The sequence below is a fragment of the Notolabrus celidotus genome, chromosome 22 (genome assembly GCF_009762535.1).
Source record: "Notolabrus celidotus isolate fNotCel1 chromosome 22, fNotCel1.pri, whole genome shotgun sequence".
Classification (NCBI taxonomy): Eukaryota; Metazoa; Chordata; class Actinopteri; order Labriformes; family Labridae; genus Notolabrus; species Notolabrus celidotus.
In genome coordinates, this window is record NC_048293.1 from 9,582,594 (window position 1) to 9,604,690 (window position 22,097).

General features: G+C 40.4%; 1 protein-coding gene across 1 annotated transcript in view; it reads right to left on the minus strand.

Moving 5' to 3' along the window:
• Positions 1-3,055: 3,055 nt before the first annotated feature.
• Positions 3,056-22,097, minus strand: part of LOC117806126 (brain-enriched guanylate kinase-associated protein) — a 98,835-nt gene continuing 79,793 nt past the window's right edge. The window contains exons 8-10 of the mRNA XM_034674832.1: positions 12,321-12,428; positions 9,183-9,266; positions 3,056-5,237 (exon numbers count right to left, since the gene is read on the minus strand). Of these exons, the coding sequence (XP_034530723.1) occupies positions 3,711-5,237; positions 9,183-9,266; positions 12,321-12,428 (1,719 nt within the window). The 3' untranslated portion in view covers positions 3,056-3,710. The remainder of the gene's footprint in view (positions 5,238-9,182; positions 9,267-12,320; positions 12,429-22,097) is intronic.

Sequence of the window (22,097 nt, forward strand, 5' to 3'; positions counted from 1 at the left end):
ATCTGTCAAAACATTGCCAGGTTCTTCCAAAATCCTGCCAGTCAACAACAGAGGTGAAGTGCAAACAGATGCCTGTGATCTTTATTCAGTATTTTAGTTAAACAGTCTTAAAATACACGTTGTGTTTTGGCTCTGAGGGATATTCAGATGACTCATTACCTTTTTTAGCCCCTTTGAGTGATGTTTGTTTAAGTTCATAAATATAGTCTTTGATGACACATGGGGTGCTTTCAGAGCGAGCTGGTAGACAGAATGTTCTAAATAGCAAAGCTACTGTTGTTTGTCATGTACCTTTTAGGAATTGTTGCAGATCGGTAAAATAGATAAATGTCATTAATGTTAATAACATTTTTAAGAATGCAACAATGTGGCTGCAAAAGATTAAGAAAGCAAAAAAAGTTCAAAACCACCAACAGCTGTAAAGTTGTGGCTTCTTTAGTGTTCAACAGGTAAGTAACCGAACTGCTTACATTAAATCAGCCATCTGAATCTTGTATTTTAACATTATGGGGATGTGCTTTTTCAGTATAAGAAAAGACAACATTTTAATGAAACTGCAAAGAGTCAGCCAAAGGAAAAAGACCTCATGACAAACTCAAAACAAACTCAAAACAAACCAAAGAAAAGAAAGTCTAAGAAGACAAACTGGGTGCTCACAAACCTCTAAAGTTCCATCCTCGCACCGTTCACCTTGTTCACTTTCGTCTTAGTCCCTACCACCAGAAATGCAAGGAAATAAATAGAAGGATAGAGGACACAAGGAGATTTCTTTTAAGAGACATGAGACATCCTTTCCTCCGGAGCGTCAAATAAAGCGACATCGGTTCGTTATGAGGGTGTCACGACTGCTGTATGTTTATGGTCTGTCAGGGCACCCTCAGTGACTGCTATAAGGTCCGTCTTTTTGCCTTTATTAAACTCAGCTGGTGTGAAGTTTGAGAGAAGTCCAAGCCGCTGCACTGCCCAATCAGTGAGTGATATTCTAATATTCGCTCCTCTGACTAGTCTCTTCTATTCTCTCTCATATTTCCTCTGAGCAGCTTTAAGAGCTTTTGGACGCAACTTATTATAGTGGATCAGTAAGAGGAGACTAGAGTAATGAGCTTTGAGATGTACCCACAATCTGCAACACCCCCTACCTGACCACTACCCACATGCTCCTCAAATGCTAACCTTGGCAACAAAGAGTTGCTCTCCTTCTTTGTAGTAGTCCCTATCTTGATAACCATACTCATAGAAAGTGAAATCAACTCCCAGACTTGCAGATGAGATTAGAAAGCTTCACTGAGGGTGACGATGGTTCTTGATGTCATCAATGTTAAAAAATTCCGATTGAAGTCCATGATGCATTTCCCAACACCCATCTTTATTAAGTAAATAAACATACAACAAAAATATATACCATGCATCAGACAGACACACATTTTGACATTTAGACAGCTGGCCTGTTGTTCCTGGAACAGAGCTGGAGGTAGGACAGGACAGAACCACTTCAGCCTCTTCATTCAGGGTCTACACATTCAATTAACATCAACTGAAACTCAGTTTTCAAAAGTTATAGAGTTATACCATTTGTGTATGTAGTGTCTTCATCTCTTTTTATACATTTTGTCCTCAACAAAAATGCCATATATCCCCTTAATCCACGTGCATTAGTGAAGTTTAATTCCCATAGATTTCAACTCCTTAGATACTTGTTATTTTTAGTGAATTACACAGATTGGAGACTTTTGGGGGGCTTTTATGGACTGCAGTTTCACCTTTATAAACAAGACCAGATCATAGTTTTGTAATTGCTGAAACAGCCTTGAGCCATTTCACAGATCTGCAGGAATGGGAGAGGTAGAAGCACTGCCTTCCAGAATAATCTATTCAGGACCATTCAAGGGAATAGCAGAGGTCCCATTAGTTTGCTTATCCCTGTCACTGTTCCCTCTTTGATCTGTAGTCCCTTAAAACAAAATAAATTATTTAGATAGCAGGCCAAAGGATGCTCAGATGTTAGAAAATGCTTGTTAACAAAAGCTGGGGTCTCGTTTTAGTCATCAACAGGACAGCATGTCTTCAAAACTTTCTATGTCAGTAAACAAACACAGGCTTTGTCTATTTTCACAGTGTTTCTCTAATTGATCATGCTGGTATAAAAACAACACACTGACTGTACATGTTTGTATTTAAGCAGTTGTTTCTTGCTATCCCGCAAGTCCACTTTTTCTGTGAACTTTTTGTGCATACATTGCAGAACTGCCAGCTCGCCTGGAGAATATTCCCATTCATCCCTCCAGAAAACTGGAAGATCCAGCACTTTTTATTTTTTGATTTGTGCAAGTAGCGCCAAAAGAGTTTGTAACAGGGTAGTGATTTGGATGTGCTTGCCAGATTTTCAGAAAGGGATTTGGCTGCAGGGTCTTTGACTAAAACAATATTCAGTTGAGACCTGAAAATATCCCCAGTGTAAGAGCATGACGTAATCCTGTAACAGTAAGCTGTGTGTGTGTGTGTGTGTGTGTGTGTGTGTGTGTGTGTGTGTGTGTGTGTGTGTGTGTGTGTGTGTGTGTGTGTGTGTGTGTCATGTCTGACAGGAAGAACATTTCTTGTAACAGTAGTGTATATGTATAGTAACAATAGAGAAGATATACATACAGTATGTACACAGTTATTAAGGCAATTTCACAAGTGTCCTGGTAGGAGGGTAAATACTGTGCAGTACAGACTGAGATAAAATCATCTCATTTTGTTTAAAAAATAAGAAATATTACACTTTGCAGTTCTTTTTGTACAATTTAACTTTGTAGGCATACGTTCATGTATACATATTAATGTAAAGGCCCAATATTCTAACAAACAAGATCAGGAGTAATCAAGTTCCCAATGAACAAGTTTGAAATGTAACATCAGGAAGGAATTCCAAACACTATGTAAGTTCAGCATCTTGCTATTAACATTACATGTAATTTATGTATAGAGTACACTTCTTCAAGTATCTTTTATTTAGCCAATAAATAAAAGCACTTTAAGTAAGTGCTGTTTATAGATAGTGTCCCCCTGTGAAATAATTTAGCTGCAAATGTATTTTTACATCTTATTTCTATGCATTAAACAGCATGCATGTTGTTAAGAGAAAATAGAGGATAAATAAATAAGTCTTTTTAACAGTTTGCAGTCAGCAGGGTCCATTATACATAACGATTAAACTCTCTCCCAAACGTGTAATTAAGTCGTCCCAATGCACACGCTTTGTTCCATTATCTTTACGGTATATATGAGTGCAGGACTTAATGGTCTTCTGATGGTTTACTAACTGTACTTGAAACCAAAAGAAGAGCAAAAAGCACAGTGAGTTAATGTAGCTGGGGCTGTGTCGTGCTTCTTAAAGACTGGTTTAATCTTGGTGGCTTTAAATAATCATTATCCTCAAAACAAAAACATACTGAGTAGCTGCTCAGGTACAGCTACATCTTTGCATGACATACATTATATAAAAAGTGATGCAGACTGCATGAAACGTGCCTTGGCAAAGAGATACATAAAACAACAAGTTTGTAATACCCCATCACACCATGTATGTATTCGCTGCAGGAAACGTTTGAGACATACAGTACAGTACAGTACAGTACAGTACAGTACAGTACAGTACAGTACAGTACAGTACAGTAAGTTAGGAATCATCATCATCATCATGCATAAATTAAAAAGCTTGCTTTTGCCATTTAGTTCAGCAGTGTACCATATAGCTGCGCCTTGGTCAAACTGTCCTTCCTCGTCAGTCCCGTGCTGCCAAATTTTTGGTATCTTGGAGAGGTCTTCTTTGGGAGCGCGGGGCCGACACTGACAGCAGAGCTGGAGCTTGGGCGAGGCCGGACGCTCGGCCTGGGGCTGGGGTAGTGTTGAAGACTTGAGGCCTCAAGGGAGCTTTGGCGTAGGGACTCGGGTGAACTCTCTGCACTCAGATTCACGTAGTCCTTCTTGGCACTGCTTGCCGCCGTTGCTCCCACACTGCTGTCCTTCTCTTTTGAGCTCCCTGAGAGGAACAGACTGCACTCCGAGTCTTGACTGTCATCCTTAGCTCTGTACAGCATGGATGTTTTCTCCTGCTTGCGATGCTCCATCGGTTTTGAACTGCGGCTGGGTGAAGGGGAACCCAAATCAAAACACTGGTCCAACACACGACTTTGGAAGACGTTGTCTCCTTCCTGGAAGCTGCTGTAGAGGTTTCCTTTGACCTTACTTGACGGGCCCATTGCAAAGTGGCGCTCAGAGAAACTGTAAGGAGAGGCCCGACCTGTCATGTTACGGTAAGAGAATGTGTTGATGTCTTCCACGCTGAGCTGTCTCCAGCGGCTGCTTAAGTCATCCTCAGGGACCTGGACGTCACCTTGACTGTCCAGAGTTCCTCCTCGAGCCTGGCCAAGTCCAGTTGTGGACCCCATGCTGTGAGAGGAAGCCAGGCGTGGCGTGCTGGAATGGTACGGTTCACTGAAGCATGAAGCCGTCCTTGTGTATGCTGGTGAGGTGCCTTTCTGTGGGCTCCTGGAGGTCACCATGTGCTGGATGCTGAGGGACTTGGGAAAGCTTGGGCTGTCTTTTTCATAAGAGGATGTGCTTTTGTGGCCATAGTCCCCACTGCTGCCGTCTCGCCACTCCATATAGAGACCCTGGTGGGAAGAGGACAAGGTGCTGCTGGCAGTGGGCCCACAACCGCCACTAATTCCTCCCTTGTCATCTGATGCAAGGCTAAAGCTAGAGTAGGTACTGGAGGCAGGGAGGCTACCAGTGCCAAAGTCATCATGATGGTGGAAGGAGGATGGAGGCTCATGGTGGGAGAAGCTTCCAGAGTGGTAGGCCTCTTCTTCTGGGTTGCTGTCTGTGGAATTCTGGGCGTGAAGCTGGAGCAGGCTTGTGCCATGGAGGTCAACGCTCTGCCTTCGCTCTGTGTCTTGCCATCTTTCAGGGCAGTAGAGGGCTGTATCGCTGCAGTACAGGTCAGACGTCTTATACGCAATGCGGCGGTTCAAGTGATCAGTGCTGCCTGTACCTGTGAGAAATTCTCCATCCTGGGGTTGTGGGCTTGGAGAGCGTGTTACGGGGCAACTGTTTCCTGGTTCAGGCTTTTCCAGGACCTTGGCAATTATGGCTGTTGGCACGGCATCAGAGTAATTGGAGTGGGAAACCGCCATGGTACCCCGATTATGTTTCTCCATGTGGGTGCTGATACGTTCCTGAAAGTCCAGCGGAAGCTAAGACAAGGAAGAGAAACAGAAAAAGAAAAATCAGCTCCATTAAAGTTGGAAATACAGACAAAATACTCCTCTGTTTCGACTGTAATTGTGACTGTCCACATACGACAAATGAAGTTTTAAAAATCATTCCTTGACTGTATGTTGGAAGAACTTCTCAATTATTATTCAAGCTTTCTGAGTCTGCATTGAAGATATTTTTAAACGCCAGTCCTTCAGGACTTAATCTATAGCTGAGGTTTGGAAAGTAATTCATTCTTACAAAGTTCACACAGTCCAGACCAGTCGGTGTATCTCAGGGGAACTGCACTGCTTGGCCTGCTTAATGAACTTGTCAAAGAACTGTTAAAACTCCCTTTATTTATTTATTTATTTATTTATTTATTTATTTATTTATTTATTTATTTATCAGCTCCCTTCTTCTCCCAGCACAATCCCTTCTAAGTTTCCTCTTTTTTTCTTTTATTTACTTAATCAAGAGTTTAAAAAAGATTGAAAAACCTTTTAAAAAGATGCTTGACATGTCTCCATATTCCTGTCCTCTCTACAGAGTTCTCTGTCTCTCTTCCTCCGTCATACACACATGCAAACAGACTTCTGATCTGTTCGATTGGCTCATGTTTAAGGAAATCTGTTCCTGTCAATTACAGACCGGTTCTTTGTGCCAATTAAAGCTGGTCAGGGTCAGTAGGAACTGTTCCTGCCACACTGATTTCTCTCTTTTCTCCTCCCTTTCTTAATCCTTTTATCTTCCTCCTCTTGCTCCACTGCCTTCTCAACCAAAGAGTTTTCATTCCCTCTCCCTCTGTCTCCTTTTTTCACTGTCTCTTTATTCTGTCTACCATCAAACACATATCAGCTCCACGGGGAACGGCTTAGATTCAAATTAAACCAGTGCTCCAGGTCTCCAGCTGGGAATAGAAAAAAAAAGATAAAATACTGACTTGGCTTTGTTAAGAAATAGAAGCTCGCCTCGGCATAAAATAACCTGCATCTTTTAAGTCGGGGCTATTTTTAGCAGCAGCTGCCTCTCCCGGAGGGAATAGAGATGGAAAGTAGGTGAGGCTGTAAGAGAGGGGATAATATACAGTGTGTGCTTCAAGTAAGCTAGCTCAGCACTGGCTGCTATCTGAGGCAGATCTTAATTAAGAGTCACACAGTTTAGCGGTTTGAGTCCACGTGACGGCATGCGTGTCCACAGGTCCTGCTCCATTTAATGAATAAGTTGTCTAATGGGGTATAATTGAACTGGCTCTTGTTATTTAATCGTTCTAGCAATTTTAAACAACTATTTAAAACCTATTTCCTCAAAAGAGTCCTCATATGAAAGAGATTTTACAACCTTTTTAATTGGAAATTACATAATGTAACATCATAAAGAAGACAAAAAACACCCCTGCTCTTAGAAATGAATAGATTCATTTATTAGCAATAAAAAAAACTGTTCTCTGAAATGACTGTACTGGGTTTCTACCTTCATAAATACTGCTACCTGTGCCTGTTAACTTTCCCATGTGCAGTTTAGTAGTGGTGCATAAATTGGGTGTTATGTTTAAAATATAAAGGTAGCTACATATCTTTAACCAGTAAAAGGTCAATAGAAGAAAACTGCAGAATTGTCCACGTATTATGTCTGTGAAGGTTCTCAGTCATCCAGGTCTTTGTAACAAGTAAAGCCTGGTTTATACTTCTGCATCGATCCTACACAGCGGTGGTTGACGCAGACGTGTGCACTGCACACTTCTGCTTCGATGTGTCCGTGTTGCGTAGCAATACTCCGCCGAAACGTTTGAGGGCAGTGTGGTCTCTCTGATAGTCTGGTCGCCTGTTTCCAGACCTGCTGTACTTTTTCACAGCGATTCCAAGTGTGTTATGTTAATTTACAGCTGATACACGTTGCTGTTTATCATACGGCAATGTGCGGGGATCCTGCAAGTGTTGTAATTGCGTGAAATACAATGCTGCCTAACGGACCAATCACAGGGCTTGCGGACAACGTAGATTTGACACGTATTTACATTTTGGAGGAATTGCATGTCGGCTACGTGCGTAGGAATCTGTGTAGGTATGGGAGCTACACAGACCTATAGCGTAGACTACGCCATGGATTCAACGCTGAAGTATAAACCAGGCCTGAAGCCACACTCACACCAGAGTTCATGCAACCGTAATGACCCACAGACGACCCGTGACCTGAACAACTGTCAGAAACTAGGCTAACAACTTCCAGGCTAGTCCTAAACGGCTGTTAGGTGATAAGCTAACGACTGTCAGGAACTAGGATAACGACCCTATTTACGACCCTTTGTGACTTCCTGAACACACCCACGACTGTCAGAGGCTTATATTTTCTAGCTCTTCCTCAGTCTGGTCAGAACTGAGGAAGAGAGTTGAAATGTCTTCAAGAATTTCTACCAAGTCCAGTTGCCTTTTCGGATCAAGTTTTTAATTGCTGACTGGAGGTTGATATTGGTTTAAAGTGCATTATGATGTGAACATATAACAACAGATAGTGCTGTTTAACGGACAGCAGCGAGTCAGTTCTCTGCTCTCATGACATTTCCTCATTCTGCATACATTATTCTATGTCCTTAGCCTTCACTGTTATCCCCTAATTGTTACATCAGTCACTAACTCTCCCTGTTGGGGGACTTTTCATCCGGTGTGCATCAGGTGTCGTCTCAGGCCAGGCTTCATTCATTCATTCATGCATTATGCACAGCCAGGGTGCAGACAGATGGCACTTCAGACAGCAGACCTTCATCAATCTCACTGAAAAGGCCATGAGCACTGTGACTCTGTCTTATTATGAAAACCACTCACCCAGGCTTTTAATATTACATCGACACAACATAGGAAACCTCTCTACATTACAGGAACACTGCAACACTAACAGTTGATGATGAACAGAGAAGCATGTACGTAGTTTGATTTATCAAGTTTTAGGCAGGTCTTCTAATTCCTACAGCCAAGTTTGTCACAGTGCAACATATCCCTTCAACATACGTAATAATTAAACTCTTATAAGAGACATACTGAGACATTGATATAAACTGGGATTTAAAATTCCTGGGATCTTGTTGTCTTGTTTCTTCTCTGATCAGATATATCTTGATTTAATTTTGGCCAATTTTCTAACTTATGATAAAACTGGAGGGAGTATATTTTAGTTGCTCAAATTAATATATCAAATTGGTTCTTTATTCATACTTTTTTATCAGCCACAAAATTTGCATTAGTAAATATTTAGTCTGAGCATAATGAAATCAGACCTTAATCAATCAATCAATCAATCAATCAATCAATCAATCAATCAATCAATCAATCAATCAATCAATCTTTATTTATATAGCGCCAAATCACAAACATTATCTCAAGAAACTTTTACAAACATAGCAGGTCTAGACCATACTCTATGTTAAATTATTAACAAAGACCCAAAATCCAGTCCCCTGTTACTGACAGGACTCAGTCTTATCTCATCTTAATCCACTATGAGCATTGCACCTCGCAGAATTTAGCTAGTTACAGCAGCAAGGAAAAACTTCCTTTACTGTAACAAGCAGGACCAGACTCATGTTAGACAGCCGTCTGCCTCGACTGAGTTAGGGTTGGAAAGAGGGATATAGGAGAATAAGAGAGAGAAAGAAGTAGTAGTAGTAGTAGCTGTTGCCGCTGGAGTACAGCACGTGTATGTAATGTAGAGTCCACAACTATTCTTTTTTAAATACTGTGGAGAAAGTAAAACTCAAATATTTCTCTCCAGTTTTATTCAGATTGTATTTCAACAAATTGTCAAAACACACCTTTGTGATCCAAACATTTTCCTATTTAATGGTTTAAACCTAATTTAAAAAAGATTGCCTGTCAGCAAACCTTTCTGCTGGCACACAGATATGAATTGAGACGTTGAAGGAATTGTAGCAGCAGTGTTAGGGAGCTCACCTCAGACATCTTGTGTGCTCTGTAGTGAGACTTGGAGCACTGCAGCAGCTGGGCTGCCAGGTTGCAGTCTTTCCTGTACAGGTCCTGAAAGAAGAAGAAAGAAAATCCTCAATCTCTTGTTTCATGCATCAAACATTGCAGACTGATGGTTCCAGTCAGCTTTTGACTGATGGAGATTATTTTTCAACACCCGCGGGAAAAATCTGTTTCAATTTAGATGTCATCCCTCTAATTGTGGTGTAATTATTTTTTAATTACTGGGGACTTTAAGGGGAAATAATTACACAGTTTTACAATAAACATGTTATGTTAGTATGGTACTACAGCAACAACACACTAAATAGTGTCGATTTATCATTAGAAGGTGTTTGCATGAGACTGGAGAAGGATTTTTTTCAATAATGAGAAATTAAAGTTGTGCAGAGAATATTTAATAAAGATGATAGATTACTCCATTGGAGGATTGGGAGTAGATAATTGAATAAGGCTAATCACTGATTAAGTGACCTGTTGAATCTAAGAAAGACGTTCATGAAGAAGGCTGGTAGAGCTTTATAACATGGTACATAGTTCTCACTTTGGCAGTTTTATTTAAATAAGTGGACATCAACTTTTTCCATTCGTAACATAACTTGGATCAGCCAAGCAAAGTCCAATATGTAAATTTTACTCCAGGTTTCTGACAGTGCTTTCGCTTATCTGCACCCTCCAGCATAGAGACACTAGTGCACCATTATAAATGCCTCTCTGTGAGCTTTCTTACTATAATGGATGTTTTTAATTTTCACTTAAATTTCAGAACAGATGAGGGTGGCCGACTGCCACAGCAGATGGACATTTTAATTGTTTTCTGTGTTTCTGAATGCATGTGTGTGTGGGTGGTAAGCTGGTTTAGCCGGCTTTCTTCCTCCCTCTCCTCTGTGAAATCCATCCACTTATAAAGGTCAGCTCTTACTGCACTGTAGCTGCCTCCCTGAGCCTCTATCACACCACAGCCCTGACAACACCTCTCCTCACATCAAAGCCTTCTCTCTGACACTTTAAAGTTAGCGCTGACTGCTTTCTGAATCACTCTGTGTCTACTTGTCATTATGTCGCCAGAGGGACATTCAGGCTTCCTGTAGTTTTCTGGACATTTTAAATAGACCTTTGAGACCTTGGTGATGTCTTAGTTAACATGAGACGTGTGGTGTGGTTCTCCAGGGACTGTTAGCCATCAGCCAGCTGGGAGTCGTGTTTTTTTTTCCACAGAGTATTTGATAAAGGGGATTTTCCATTTCATCTCTGTGTTAAAAGATATTTCTTACCGTTATGTTGAAACCTGCAATCCCTGCATCTAATACTAGTAAACATATAAGCATTATGAGACGAGATGGATCACGTCCTCCATCCCTTGATGGAAAGACACACAAAGAACTGCTTCCTTGTAGCTCTGTGCAGTAGCTTTTTATTAGGGATGGGTCATGATTGATTTTCGAATGCTTGAATATTCCCTCACTTATTAAAAAGCAAAGAGTTAATGCGAATATTATCTCATTTTAAAAGTAAAAATTATCATTGTTTTCACCGGTGCCTGGTGGTAATATTGTATTCCTGCCATAGAGGTAGTGGCCATAGAGCGTCTGAAAGCTGTTTGCTAACTGCATTAAATGCAAAAGAAGTAAAAAACATTAGCGACAATCGATGGAAATACATATGTACTGGTTTGAGATTCAGAAACGGGGAACTCTGCAGAGACTGAGCATGGCTGTAAAATGTGAACATACACGCCACGCTGCTGTGTCACAGAAAAACCGGCAGGTTGAGACAGATGCTAGTATTGCCGCCTCTAGCAGCAGCTTGTCCCGCTCGATTATGAATAATCACCAAATAGATGCCAATGATTATCTAATAGTATTTTGGCCTGAAATGCCCATCCCTACTTTTTATGTGGTCTGTTTGTAGCTGTTTTTTTGGTTGTTGTTTAGGGTTTTGTAGTCATTTTATGCCCCTTGGTGGTAATTTTGTCTCTGCATTTGGTTCTTTTTCTTATTTTCACAGTGTTTTTCTTTTTCTTAAGTTAATTTGAAGTAAAGTCTCTTTATTTGCTCTGCTACTCTCTGTGATCTTTGGCCGTTCTGCACTTCCTTTCCAACTCTGTCATTTATAATGTGTGAAATGGTTTTGTGTCTCTTTGTGCCTCTTTTTCATTTTGCATTGCCCCCCTGGCCTTACATTAATCCCCCATAGCAATGCAGTCATTTTATAGCCTATGCTATATTGTATGGTTTTATCATCAAAGCAAATGTGGAACATTTTATTCACTATAATGTATTGTTTACATGTCAAGGCATGACAGGTTATTTACTCGTTTCACTGTTACAAGCAGTAAATTCAGTGCTTGCTCTCAGGAGGAAATGCCTGCCTCTGTGCCGGCTCTAATGCAACAAATTCTCTTCCCACTCAAAATGAACCTTGACTCCAATCAGCCTGGCCAGATCTGGGAGTATTCTCAAAATACTCTGCAGCTCAGAAGTGGTAAAAACTACCATTGACCCTGGAGAGAAGATTTTATCTCACCTTGTCATCCTGTTGAAATACAAGTCAAATCACTTCATAGAAAATGAGGCACCACATACCCCAGGTTTAGAGACACACAGCCCCTGCTCCAAGTTCTAGGAGCTGTGAGGATGCCCACTGTCACTATGAAAAAATCACTATGAAACACCTTGTGGCTTTGAGTTTATTCCTCTATCTGCTGTAGCTCCTTGAAGCACAAATATCTGTGATGTCTCAGAAATACATCTGATATGAGACTCAAGCGTTAGTATATTGTTAAAAAAAGGCTGCCATGACTAGAAAATGTGTTTCCACCAGAAAGCACACAGGTTTCTGAAGTGTTGTCATTTCAGTCTCCAGACGAAACCGCTGTTTCAGTGCTAACAAGCCTGGATGACTGACCAGGCTAGGAAAGCAAACGCCACAGGGCCCCTGATCTCTGAGGTCCTGAATGCCCCAGGTTACTGCTTAATTTGTGGGCCTGCAGGCTATTTATAAACTGCCCAACTGGAGTCTCATGACACTAAAAGCATATGTGCACAATGCTGCCTGAGGTGTCAGTGGTAGCTGAAATTACAGCACTCATTCCTGTTTACTTACATTGTCCTCTCTGAGTTTATTAATGGTGATCTTTGCTTCCATGAGGTGGTTGTTGAGAACGATGATTTCCCGGCTGAGGGCTCTCTTTTCCTCTTCATGGTGGTGGGACTGCAGTGAAAGAGAGAGAAGTGACGAGGGAGACAAAACAGGATGGTAAACAGTAAGAGGAATAGTAGGTGATAGGAAAGAGAGCAGGAAGTAAAGGGTGAGAGGAAAGGGTTGAGTGTTGAGATAACAAGAGAAATATGGGGTAGTCAAAGTTGGAGGAGCAACAGAAGAAAAACAAGATGATGGAAGAAGTGGAAGAAAAACGAGAGGAAGAGAGCTGTAAGTCAGTATCATTGTGAAGCCAGTGCCAACAGCAGGTCTTAATTAAAAGAAGATTACACTTGCCAGTGCTCATATCATATCAATTACTCTGAGAGAAAGGGAGAGCAGAAAAAGAGAAAGGGGGGAGAAAAATAAAGCGAGTGAGAGCAAGAGAAAGACAAATGAAACGCCTGTTCTATTCTCAGTGATTACTGTCAAAGAAATGCAAAATGACTGTGCTGGACTGACTGTTCGACCCTCTGAAAGAGGAGCCTAATGATGTTGATGTCTGCTGGTTAGATGGTCTGTCTCTGCTCACTTCTGTCTACTGATCTCATTGTTTATGGGATCCAAAGGATTCAACCAGATGGTTTTGGTGGCCCAGTCCTCTCATTCTGCATTATTAGGCTAAAATATATAAATCACATGAGACCCATTTATGAATGAAGATTTCTTTGTTCAGTCTTGTTTCTCTGAGGATGAACCATTTCAGTTATGGACTTCCCTCTGAGTTCAAAAAGGGAAACTTTACATCAAGTGCTCTTATTTTGTAAAAATACAACCCTAACAGAATCCGCAGAGCACATCCATGCTCACAGGAGGATAAACCCCTTTGAAATCAATCATTCCACCAACTTTGGCTCCAACCTTAGGAGAAATGCTGTATGTTTTTTAATGTCAATCAATCAATCAATCAATCAATCAATCAATCAATCAATCAATCAATCAATCAATCAATCAATCAATCAATCAATCAATCAATCAATCAATCTTTAGTTGTATAGCCTCAAATCGCAAAAAACAATATTTTAAGACGCTTTTACAAACATAGCAGGTCGAGACCATACTCTGTTAAATTATTAACAAGACCCAACATCAAGACAGGATACGATCCAGTCCCCTCTTACTGACAGGACTCAATCTTATCTCAACTTAATCCACCATGAGCATTGCACCTCACAGTATTTAGCTAGTTACAGCAACAAGGAAAAGCTTCCTTTTAACAGGCAGAAACCTCGAGCAGAACCAGACTCGTTTTAAGACAGCTATCTGTTATGTTGTGTGATTCAACAGCTTATGATCTATTTCCAGTGCAAATGTGTAATGCCACTGTGACAACTAGAGTGTCCTTTACAGTGTGAGAGTTACTCCTCTTAGCGCAACAACCTCCCCGGCATGATAAAGACTGAAGAGCCTTGTTGTAGGTGGCTTTGTATGTCTACATTTTTGAAGAAGCACACACTAAAAGTAAACATGGAAGAGTCGCAAGATTGTACATTGCAAGACATTTATATTCATATACATATTGTCTGTCTGAAATTGCATACTGTTATTCTATTCGGATAGGAGCTCACTCAACCACACTGGGGCTCCTCAAACAGTCAAACTGCAAAGCTCGCCAGGCAGCAACAAGCAGCAAACAAATGTAAGTACTACGGTCTATATGTGGTTAAAAAACAGTATTGAAATACTAACGTAACTGTGACAAACATTTGTAAATATTTTTTTAATTTTATACATAGTCTGATAGGCATGCTAGCTTGACCATCGTAGCTTGGCCCAGAATTACCAGATTGATTAGGTCGATTGACACCGATAGGATGTGCATAACTATATTGTATGCTGTACATACTGTTTGAGCTCGCAGCAGGTAGTACATTAGCATAATTCTCTGGACTCAGTCGTAATGATTGTACAAAGCAGATATCACTCTCTAATATTACAATCATAGCTCTTATAAACACTCGTACAAATATATACTTCTATTCAACATCTCTCAATCTTTCAGCACATTTAATGAACAATTCACTGAATCCTCCCTCAAAATTTTCACTGTCACTTCAACTTTCAGTAAAAGGTTTCCACTGCTAAGTAGTATCCGTGACGCCCCCTATCTGTTCCTGAGCACTGTTTTGAAGCCAATCATCGGTGGGGGCCATGTTGGAAATGCTGAACACAACCAAACTTCGTCTGCGCTAGTGCGAGGTAAAGATGCAGGCTTTTAGCCTTTTCGCACATAGCTCCAGGGTGCCCACCTGTCAATCAAGTCAGCCATGTCCTTATTTGGGCAAAACTCTTAAGTTTAATATCTTCGAAAAATACAGAGTTATAAAAAGATTCATCCCCCGTACAGTTGTCGCTTGCCTCAAACCTGCCGCCAGCATGAGCTATCGTGACCATAATACACTTGTTAGCAGGTTAGCTCTCCAGCCATCGTTGCTAGCTAATTGGTTAGTGACTATCATAAAATAAGGCCCTTTTTTGTTTGGCACAGATATTGTAGGAGATTTACAAATGGTGTCATTGGACTTTGTTATGTTAATCATGAATTGTTTTTCAAAATACTCAAATAATGTGTGCTTCAATTCACATTGCTGCCTCTAGGGGCTTTGTTTTCTTTCTGTCACACACGTATGCCAACACACACACACACACACACACACACACACACACACATACACACACACACACACACACACACACACACACACACACACACACACACACACACACGTGTAATTATAAGACCTGCCATGCAGTAGCTGACAAATGACACAGCTTTGAGTGCTGACTTGGCCTCCCAACCCTCTCTCATCTAATCTCTCAATGGCGGTGATTGTTTTGAAATACGGGGGTGCAGAAACAATCTAATAGGTGGCAATTAATGCCAGTTTAAGCAACAGGCCAGCATTGATATTTAAATCCAATTCTGTTAGTCTCATTAATCTGCTGTCAAGACATGCGGCTCCCTGGCACTATTTCATTTGCTCATTACTCAGAATTTGTATTCATATTTTGTGCTGCTGACTATGAGGAAGGCTGCATAAGGACCTCAGATATTTGATAGCTCCCTGCTCTGTTATAGAAAATTGTTAGTCCCATTGTGTGAAATACATGTAAAAAAATCTTTGACAGCTCTTTGCCACTCTGGTTAACTACCCCTCTGTACATTAGACGAATAATAGACAAAGAAAAGACATATTTAAATGTAGTAATAAGAGCATCCAGACAGGATCTGGACCCTTTTTATACCCAGTCATGTAACTACCCTGTGACAAATTAATGTAATTTGTTAGGACTTTTTCTTCCAAGAGTTTTTTTTCTGCATCAAACAATCAATCAATCAATCAATCAATCAATCAATCAATCAATCAATCAATCAATCAATCAATCAATCAATCAATTAATCAATCAATCAATCAATCAAACAACCAATCAACCAATAAATCAATCAATCAATCAATCAATCAATCAATCAATCAATCAATCAATCAATCAATCAATCAATCTTTATTTGTATAGTGCCAAATCACAACGTTATCTCAAGACGATTTTACAAACATAGCCGGTCTAGAACATACTCTATGGTAAATTACTGACAGGACTCTATTTATCTAATCTTAATCCACTATGAGCATTGGACCTGGCAGTATTTAGCTAGTTAGGAAAAACTTCCTTTGAACAGGCAGAAACCTTGAGCAGAACAAGACTCATGTTAGACAGCCATCTGCCTCGACCGAGTTGGGGCTGTAAAGAGGGATAGAGGAGAATAAGAGACCCAGTGTCCCACCTTGCACTAGGGTTGTAGAAACAGAAACTTCCTACAGGTTAAAAATGAACAGAGAGTAATGTTTAGGGTTGTTTTATGAAAATGATCTTGCTCTGTATTTTGAAGAGAAGAAGGAAGTGTAATTTTAATTACAGTATCATGGCAAGAAGAAGAATCACAGCTGTGCCTGCTGATTTTTTGCTGTCTCCTCCAGCGTTGGATACACAGCCTGTCAAGACGCTCTTATCAGTTTGTGCCACACATAGAACAGCATCAAGGAAAATTAATATGCAAATTTAGACTATCATATCTTAAGGAGATTGACCCAGAAGAGGAGAAAGGATATTGTTTCTCACCACAGAGCTGTTCAGACACTCAATGCCTTCCTCTTTTGTCTTTGACCATTATTATGCAAGTTTCAACCAGACGACCAAGATGTCTGGACATGCATTTAAACTTGACTCCCCCCATAATGCAGAAACATGATGAAATAAAACCGCAACAATGGTAACTAAACAAAGCCTTTAAAGCTTGTTTCAATTATTGATCAGAAGGATTTGTTGAATTGAGTGCGCCGTGTGAAAAAAGTAAAAAATATCAATTTTTCTAAGACTGCCCCCAATTTGTTTTACGTATTCTGCCTCTCTGCTGGACAACAAATGAAGCAGGAATCCCATGAGATGCAATTACTGAAGACTACGGTTCACAGAAGAGAGCAGAAAATTCCACTTCAGTTAAATACAGTCCTATTTTATGTGGAGGGGGGGAAAGGAGAGAAAAAAAACATATTTTCTAACCTCATTAAAGAGGATTTTTAATGCAGATACCAAAGATAGCCACCCTCTTGAACAAAGCAGATTCTGGATCTGTTTTAAGACTTTACAGAAACCAGGAATAAGTCGGTCACTTCAGTGGGCACAGACTGATAGAAGGAGATGTCTGGCAGACCAAAATGTAATTCCTGTCCAGATATGGTTCAAATTTCATGATCATAAGTGCCTTGTGTCGAATAGAAACAGAAGATGACATCAGACCTCACACCAAAACCCATGCTAGTGGTTTTACAGGTTATAAAGTATGTTCCTCACGTATCCCAAAGCATGTCAGTCTTTTTTTTCTTCTTATGTTTGTTTTTGTCTTGTTCTTTTGCTTCACTGAAGCCAACAAAGCAGATAATTTATAAGCTACACTTTTGGGAAATCAAACCCAGTGGACAAAAAAAATAAGCTAACATTGTTTCTGTTTGCTGCCAACAGTCAAAAGATCTGTTATCCTTTGAAAATAAGAACACCAAAAATGTGTTAGTCTGGCCTTCAGTCTAAGACCTTCGGTTCCTACAAAGATTGGAATGTTTAAACTGGTTCACATATTGCTTTATCAACACGAGGTTGGCTTATTCTTTACTGAAGCTTTTGCAAACATCACTTAAATTTCACTTTTATGTATTGATTACATATAGATCTTTGAGACTGCTCTCATTACTAACATTACAACTGAGCAAAACAGCACGAAGAACTGTTCATCCCTAAGCTCCATTGTCTCGTAGGTTCCTCTGAGTCGCTGCCGTAGACGGCCTGCTGCTGTGGATATTCAGACTCTTGCTATGGACTTGCTGGACTCCAGCGGCAACAGCTACTACTAATACTACTTCTATCTGTCTCCTCACTATCATTGCTCTCTCTCTCTCTCTCTCTCCCTCTCTTATTCTCTCCCTCTTATTCTCCTCTACCCCTCGTTTTAAGCAGATGGCTGTCTAACATGAGTCTGGTTCTGCTCGAAGTTTCTGCCTCTTAAATGAAGTTTTTCTTTGCCGCTGTAACTAGCTAAATACTGCGAGGTGCAATGCTCATGGTGGATTAAGATGACATAAAATGGAGTCGAGAGTGGACTGGATCTTCTCCTGTCTTTTATTTCAAATATTTTTATTGAGTTTTCAACACATATGACAATACAAAAAACAACACACACAAATACAAAAAATAATAGGACAGAAAACACCGGGGTTGGGTGGTAATGTTCTACATTGCCACAGATGGTACTGTATTGTGCAAAATAAGGAAGACGAACAGGTCTCTGTGGCAGTGATAGTAGTACCTGACATAGTGCAATAGCCCTTCCCACCCTCCCATCCCCTCCCCCCATCCTCAGCTGTCCTGAAAAAATGAAGGCGTAATATGTAAGAGTTAGTTTGCAGCGCACCACACAGAGTCAGATCTTACTTCTTATGTCAAGGGCCGTATAAAAGCTCATCTTATGATGTTTTAGTTTAGGTGTCATGAAAGTAGACTAAGAAAGGATCCCATGTCTCATAAAATTTCCTCTTCGAGCTACTGATAGAAATACGTAGCATCTCGAGTTTGAGACAGGACATTACATCCTGACGCCACTGGTCAAGCGTGGGCAGGGCAGCACCCTTCCATTTTAGCAGGATTGCACGTCTGGCCAAGAGCAAGGCAAAGGCAACCATGCGGTGTTCTGTAGGAGTGAGGTGGGGGTTATCTCCACCAGCAATACCAAACAGGGCAAGAGTAGGACTAAGATTTACATTTTTCTGTAATACTTTAGATAAGGTGTGGAATATATCGTGCCAGAATTTCTGCAACTTAGGACACAGCCAATACATGTGTATCAGGGAAGCATCATTATAATTGCGCTTGTCACAGCAGGGAGTTATATCAGGGTAGATACTGGACAGCTTGACCTTGGACATGTGAGCCCTGTGGACCACCTTAAATTGAAGCAGACAGTGTCTAGCGCAGATGGAGGATTTATGTATTGATGGTAGAATGGAGTCTCATTGGTCATCAGATATGTGTCCCAAGTCCTGTTCCCAAGCCGCCTTAATCTTGTCCAGTGGTGAACTTATCAGCTTCGAAATGGTATTGTGTAATTTGGACAGTGCACCTCTGGACAGTGGATCGAAGGAGAGAAAGGTGTCAGCTATGGGTACTGAGGGGAAGCAAGGCACAACCGAACGAACAACTGTCTGACCTGTAAATACCGAAAGAAGTGTGTTTTGGGTAGGTTGTATTTCTCAGTCAGTTGATTAAAGGAAACAAAACAGCCGTCTTCAAACATGCACGTAAATGATCTGATGCCCCTTTCATGCCAGGTCCGAAAAGTTGAGTCAGAGCGTGAGGGGGTGAAAAGGTGGTTGAAGGCAATTGGACTCAGAAGGGAGAAGAGTTTGTATCCAAAGGATCTCCTGAATTGGGTCCACACCCGATCTTCTCCTGTCTTGATGTTGGGTCCTTGTCAATAATCACATAGAGTTGGGCCTAGACCTGCTATGTTTGAGATAATGTGTTGTAATTTGGCGCTATACAAATAAAGATTGATTGATTAATTGATCTTATTTTTCTGCAGTTTCATAACGTGTTGCTATAGATTGGAATCAGTGGCTGACTTTGGTAAAACATTAGGTAACAACAAGCGATTTAATTGCCCTCATAGTTTGACACCACTAGCAGCCTACTCACCACCATTGCTGTTTGCCTGCTCCTCAAAGATTCAGGAGTAAATAATTACGTGCATCACACCTGCTGGTGATGCACTCCCATGTGTAATTTTTATACAAGAGTTATACTCTGCAACCGTGGTGTTAGTAACACTAATTAGTGCTCTGCAGGCTTTTTTGCAGCTCACTGAAGAGCAGAGACAACACATGCAGAGAGGTAGACAGCTACACATCCATACACAGGCTCAACAGGATTCACACACGTGTCCCTTGCTCACCATTATTCAGCCTGTCACACTGGTTAACACAGAGGAGGGAGCTGTTGTTTTCTATAGGCCACTCTTCTCATGTGTTCTATGTTCTCATTATTCTTCTCTTTTCTATTAATGCACAAGCATCTATTCCATGCATCCATGTGCTAGATTTAGATGTGAACCGCACAATTAATTACTGGTTGGTCTTTGCCATGCATAATAAACTAAGCAACTTAAAAGCATTGATCCTGAATCAGATACGATTGATCATCGTAATGTTTTCTGCACAGACGTTTGGCCGAGTAAGAAACGATCAAAGACCCCAGAGATTAGTCTGAGCTTCTGTGTTTCATGAACAAACACATAAATAATTCTGATGGATTCTGACAGGGGATTGATAAATGCGGCCAGTTGGGGAGATGCTTCGTTTAGAGCCGAAACCAAATGAGTTTTCATTATTGATTATTCTATTGATTAAACTTTCAGACAAGATATGATTTAATTAGTATATAGAATATGACAAAATGCTGATGAAAGTCCATTAAAGACTGTTTTTAACTTTGTCAGGGTAACAGGAGGACATTTTTGATAACATAGTTAAGATACTAATTTATCTTCTGTGAAATTGTATCTCAACTTGAATGAGTTTAAATAGAGTATTTAATATATTTACACCATTTATGACAACATTTTTTAGTTCACCTATCAATCATGTTAGTCAATAGTCTCATTTAGGAAATTGTATTGCTATGATGAACACAGAAATTCTTATAAACAACTTAAACCCCTTTGGGCACAGATAAGTGGAGGTGTGTAAACAGATGAGTAATAACCAAGCGGCAACCTCTGGTCTAAAAATCCAATCCAATTTGGAAGTGCTAAAAACTGCAGTTCATCAAGGATCTGCTTGAGGCTAGGTCCGGAAGTACCGGAAACCACATACACACCAATTCAAAAATGCCGATCCTTACAGCAGAAATGTTTACAGCCTGGTACAAAAGATGAGTGTAGTCTGGATAGCTCATTTCTTGATCGGCACACACTGTACGGGGGTGACTTTTTTTCGCAGCAATTTGGAAGATATTGAGATTATGAGTCTTCCAATGAGAGGCACAGCTGACTTGATTGACAGACAGGAACACTGTAGCTGTTGGTTAGGAGGCTCAAAGCCCGCCTCTTTACGTCACAATCGTTCGACAGCAGCAATATTGCTCCCGCTGACGATTAGCCTCAAAACAGCGCTTCAGAAACAGATGGGTGACGTCACGGATACTACGTCCATATTTTATACAGTCTATGGTAATAACTGTGTAGACCCCACATCCCGCTGCAATTATAACACTAAATATGTCTAATGGGAGGAGACATGTTTGTCCTGTCCTAGCTGAATACAACTTAATAATTATCAGCTATGAATCATTTTATTTTTAAAAGCGCCTTGAGATAATGTTTGTTGTGATTTGGCGCCATACAAACACAGATTGATTGGTTTATTGATTGGTTTATTGATTGATTGATTGATTGATTGATTGATTGATTGATTGATTGATTGATTGATTGTGTTAATGTTACAGCTTGTTTGAGGGGAACTTATTTTGATAACTTTATAAACTGCATGGTGGCTTGTGAATAGTATTTCAAGGTTCTTAATGTTATTCTTCAAAGTAAGAGCTTAATTTGAAATAAGTGTAGTTGAGTTAGATGTGAAGTCTAACATGGAGTCTAACTAAAAAAGGACATGGATATATTCAACAAATATACCAAATTGTACCCACGTTGGTGAGTGTGTTCTGTCAGTCACTGGATAGATGTGTTTTAGATGCTTCTGTTAGCCACTTTACAATCAGAAGCAATGAACAGTATTACTGTGTTTAGTGGTGACACCTTCTGATGAAGTGGACATTACCCCTGTTAGGGGCCAATCAATGAGTAGCCCTTGATTTCCTGCCAGTTTTAGGACAGCTGAACCTGCCAAAGACTCTTCTTAGGATTAAGAGAAACAATGACTTTCAGCACCATGGACAGCTGCTTTACTACTGAAGAACTACAGTTACACATCAGCTTGTTACACTGATTGTGTCAAAACAAAACACACATACTGTACATAAACAATCTGTATCTATATATATTTCAAATGTACGCTATGTGATAGTTATACTCCACTACATTTTTTGAGTACGGGAGACAAGGGCTAATTGAAATAGTGG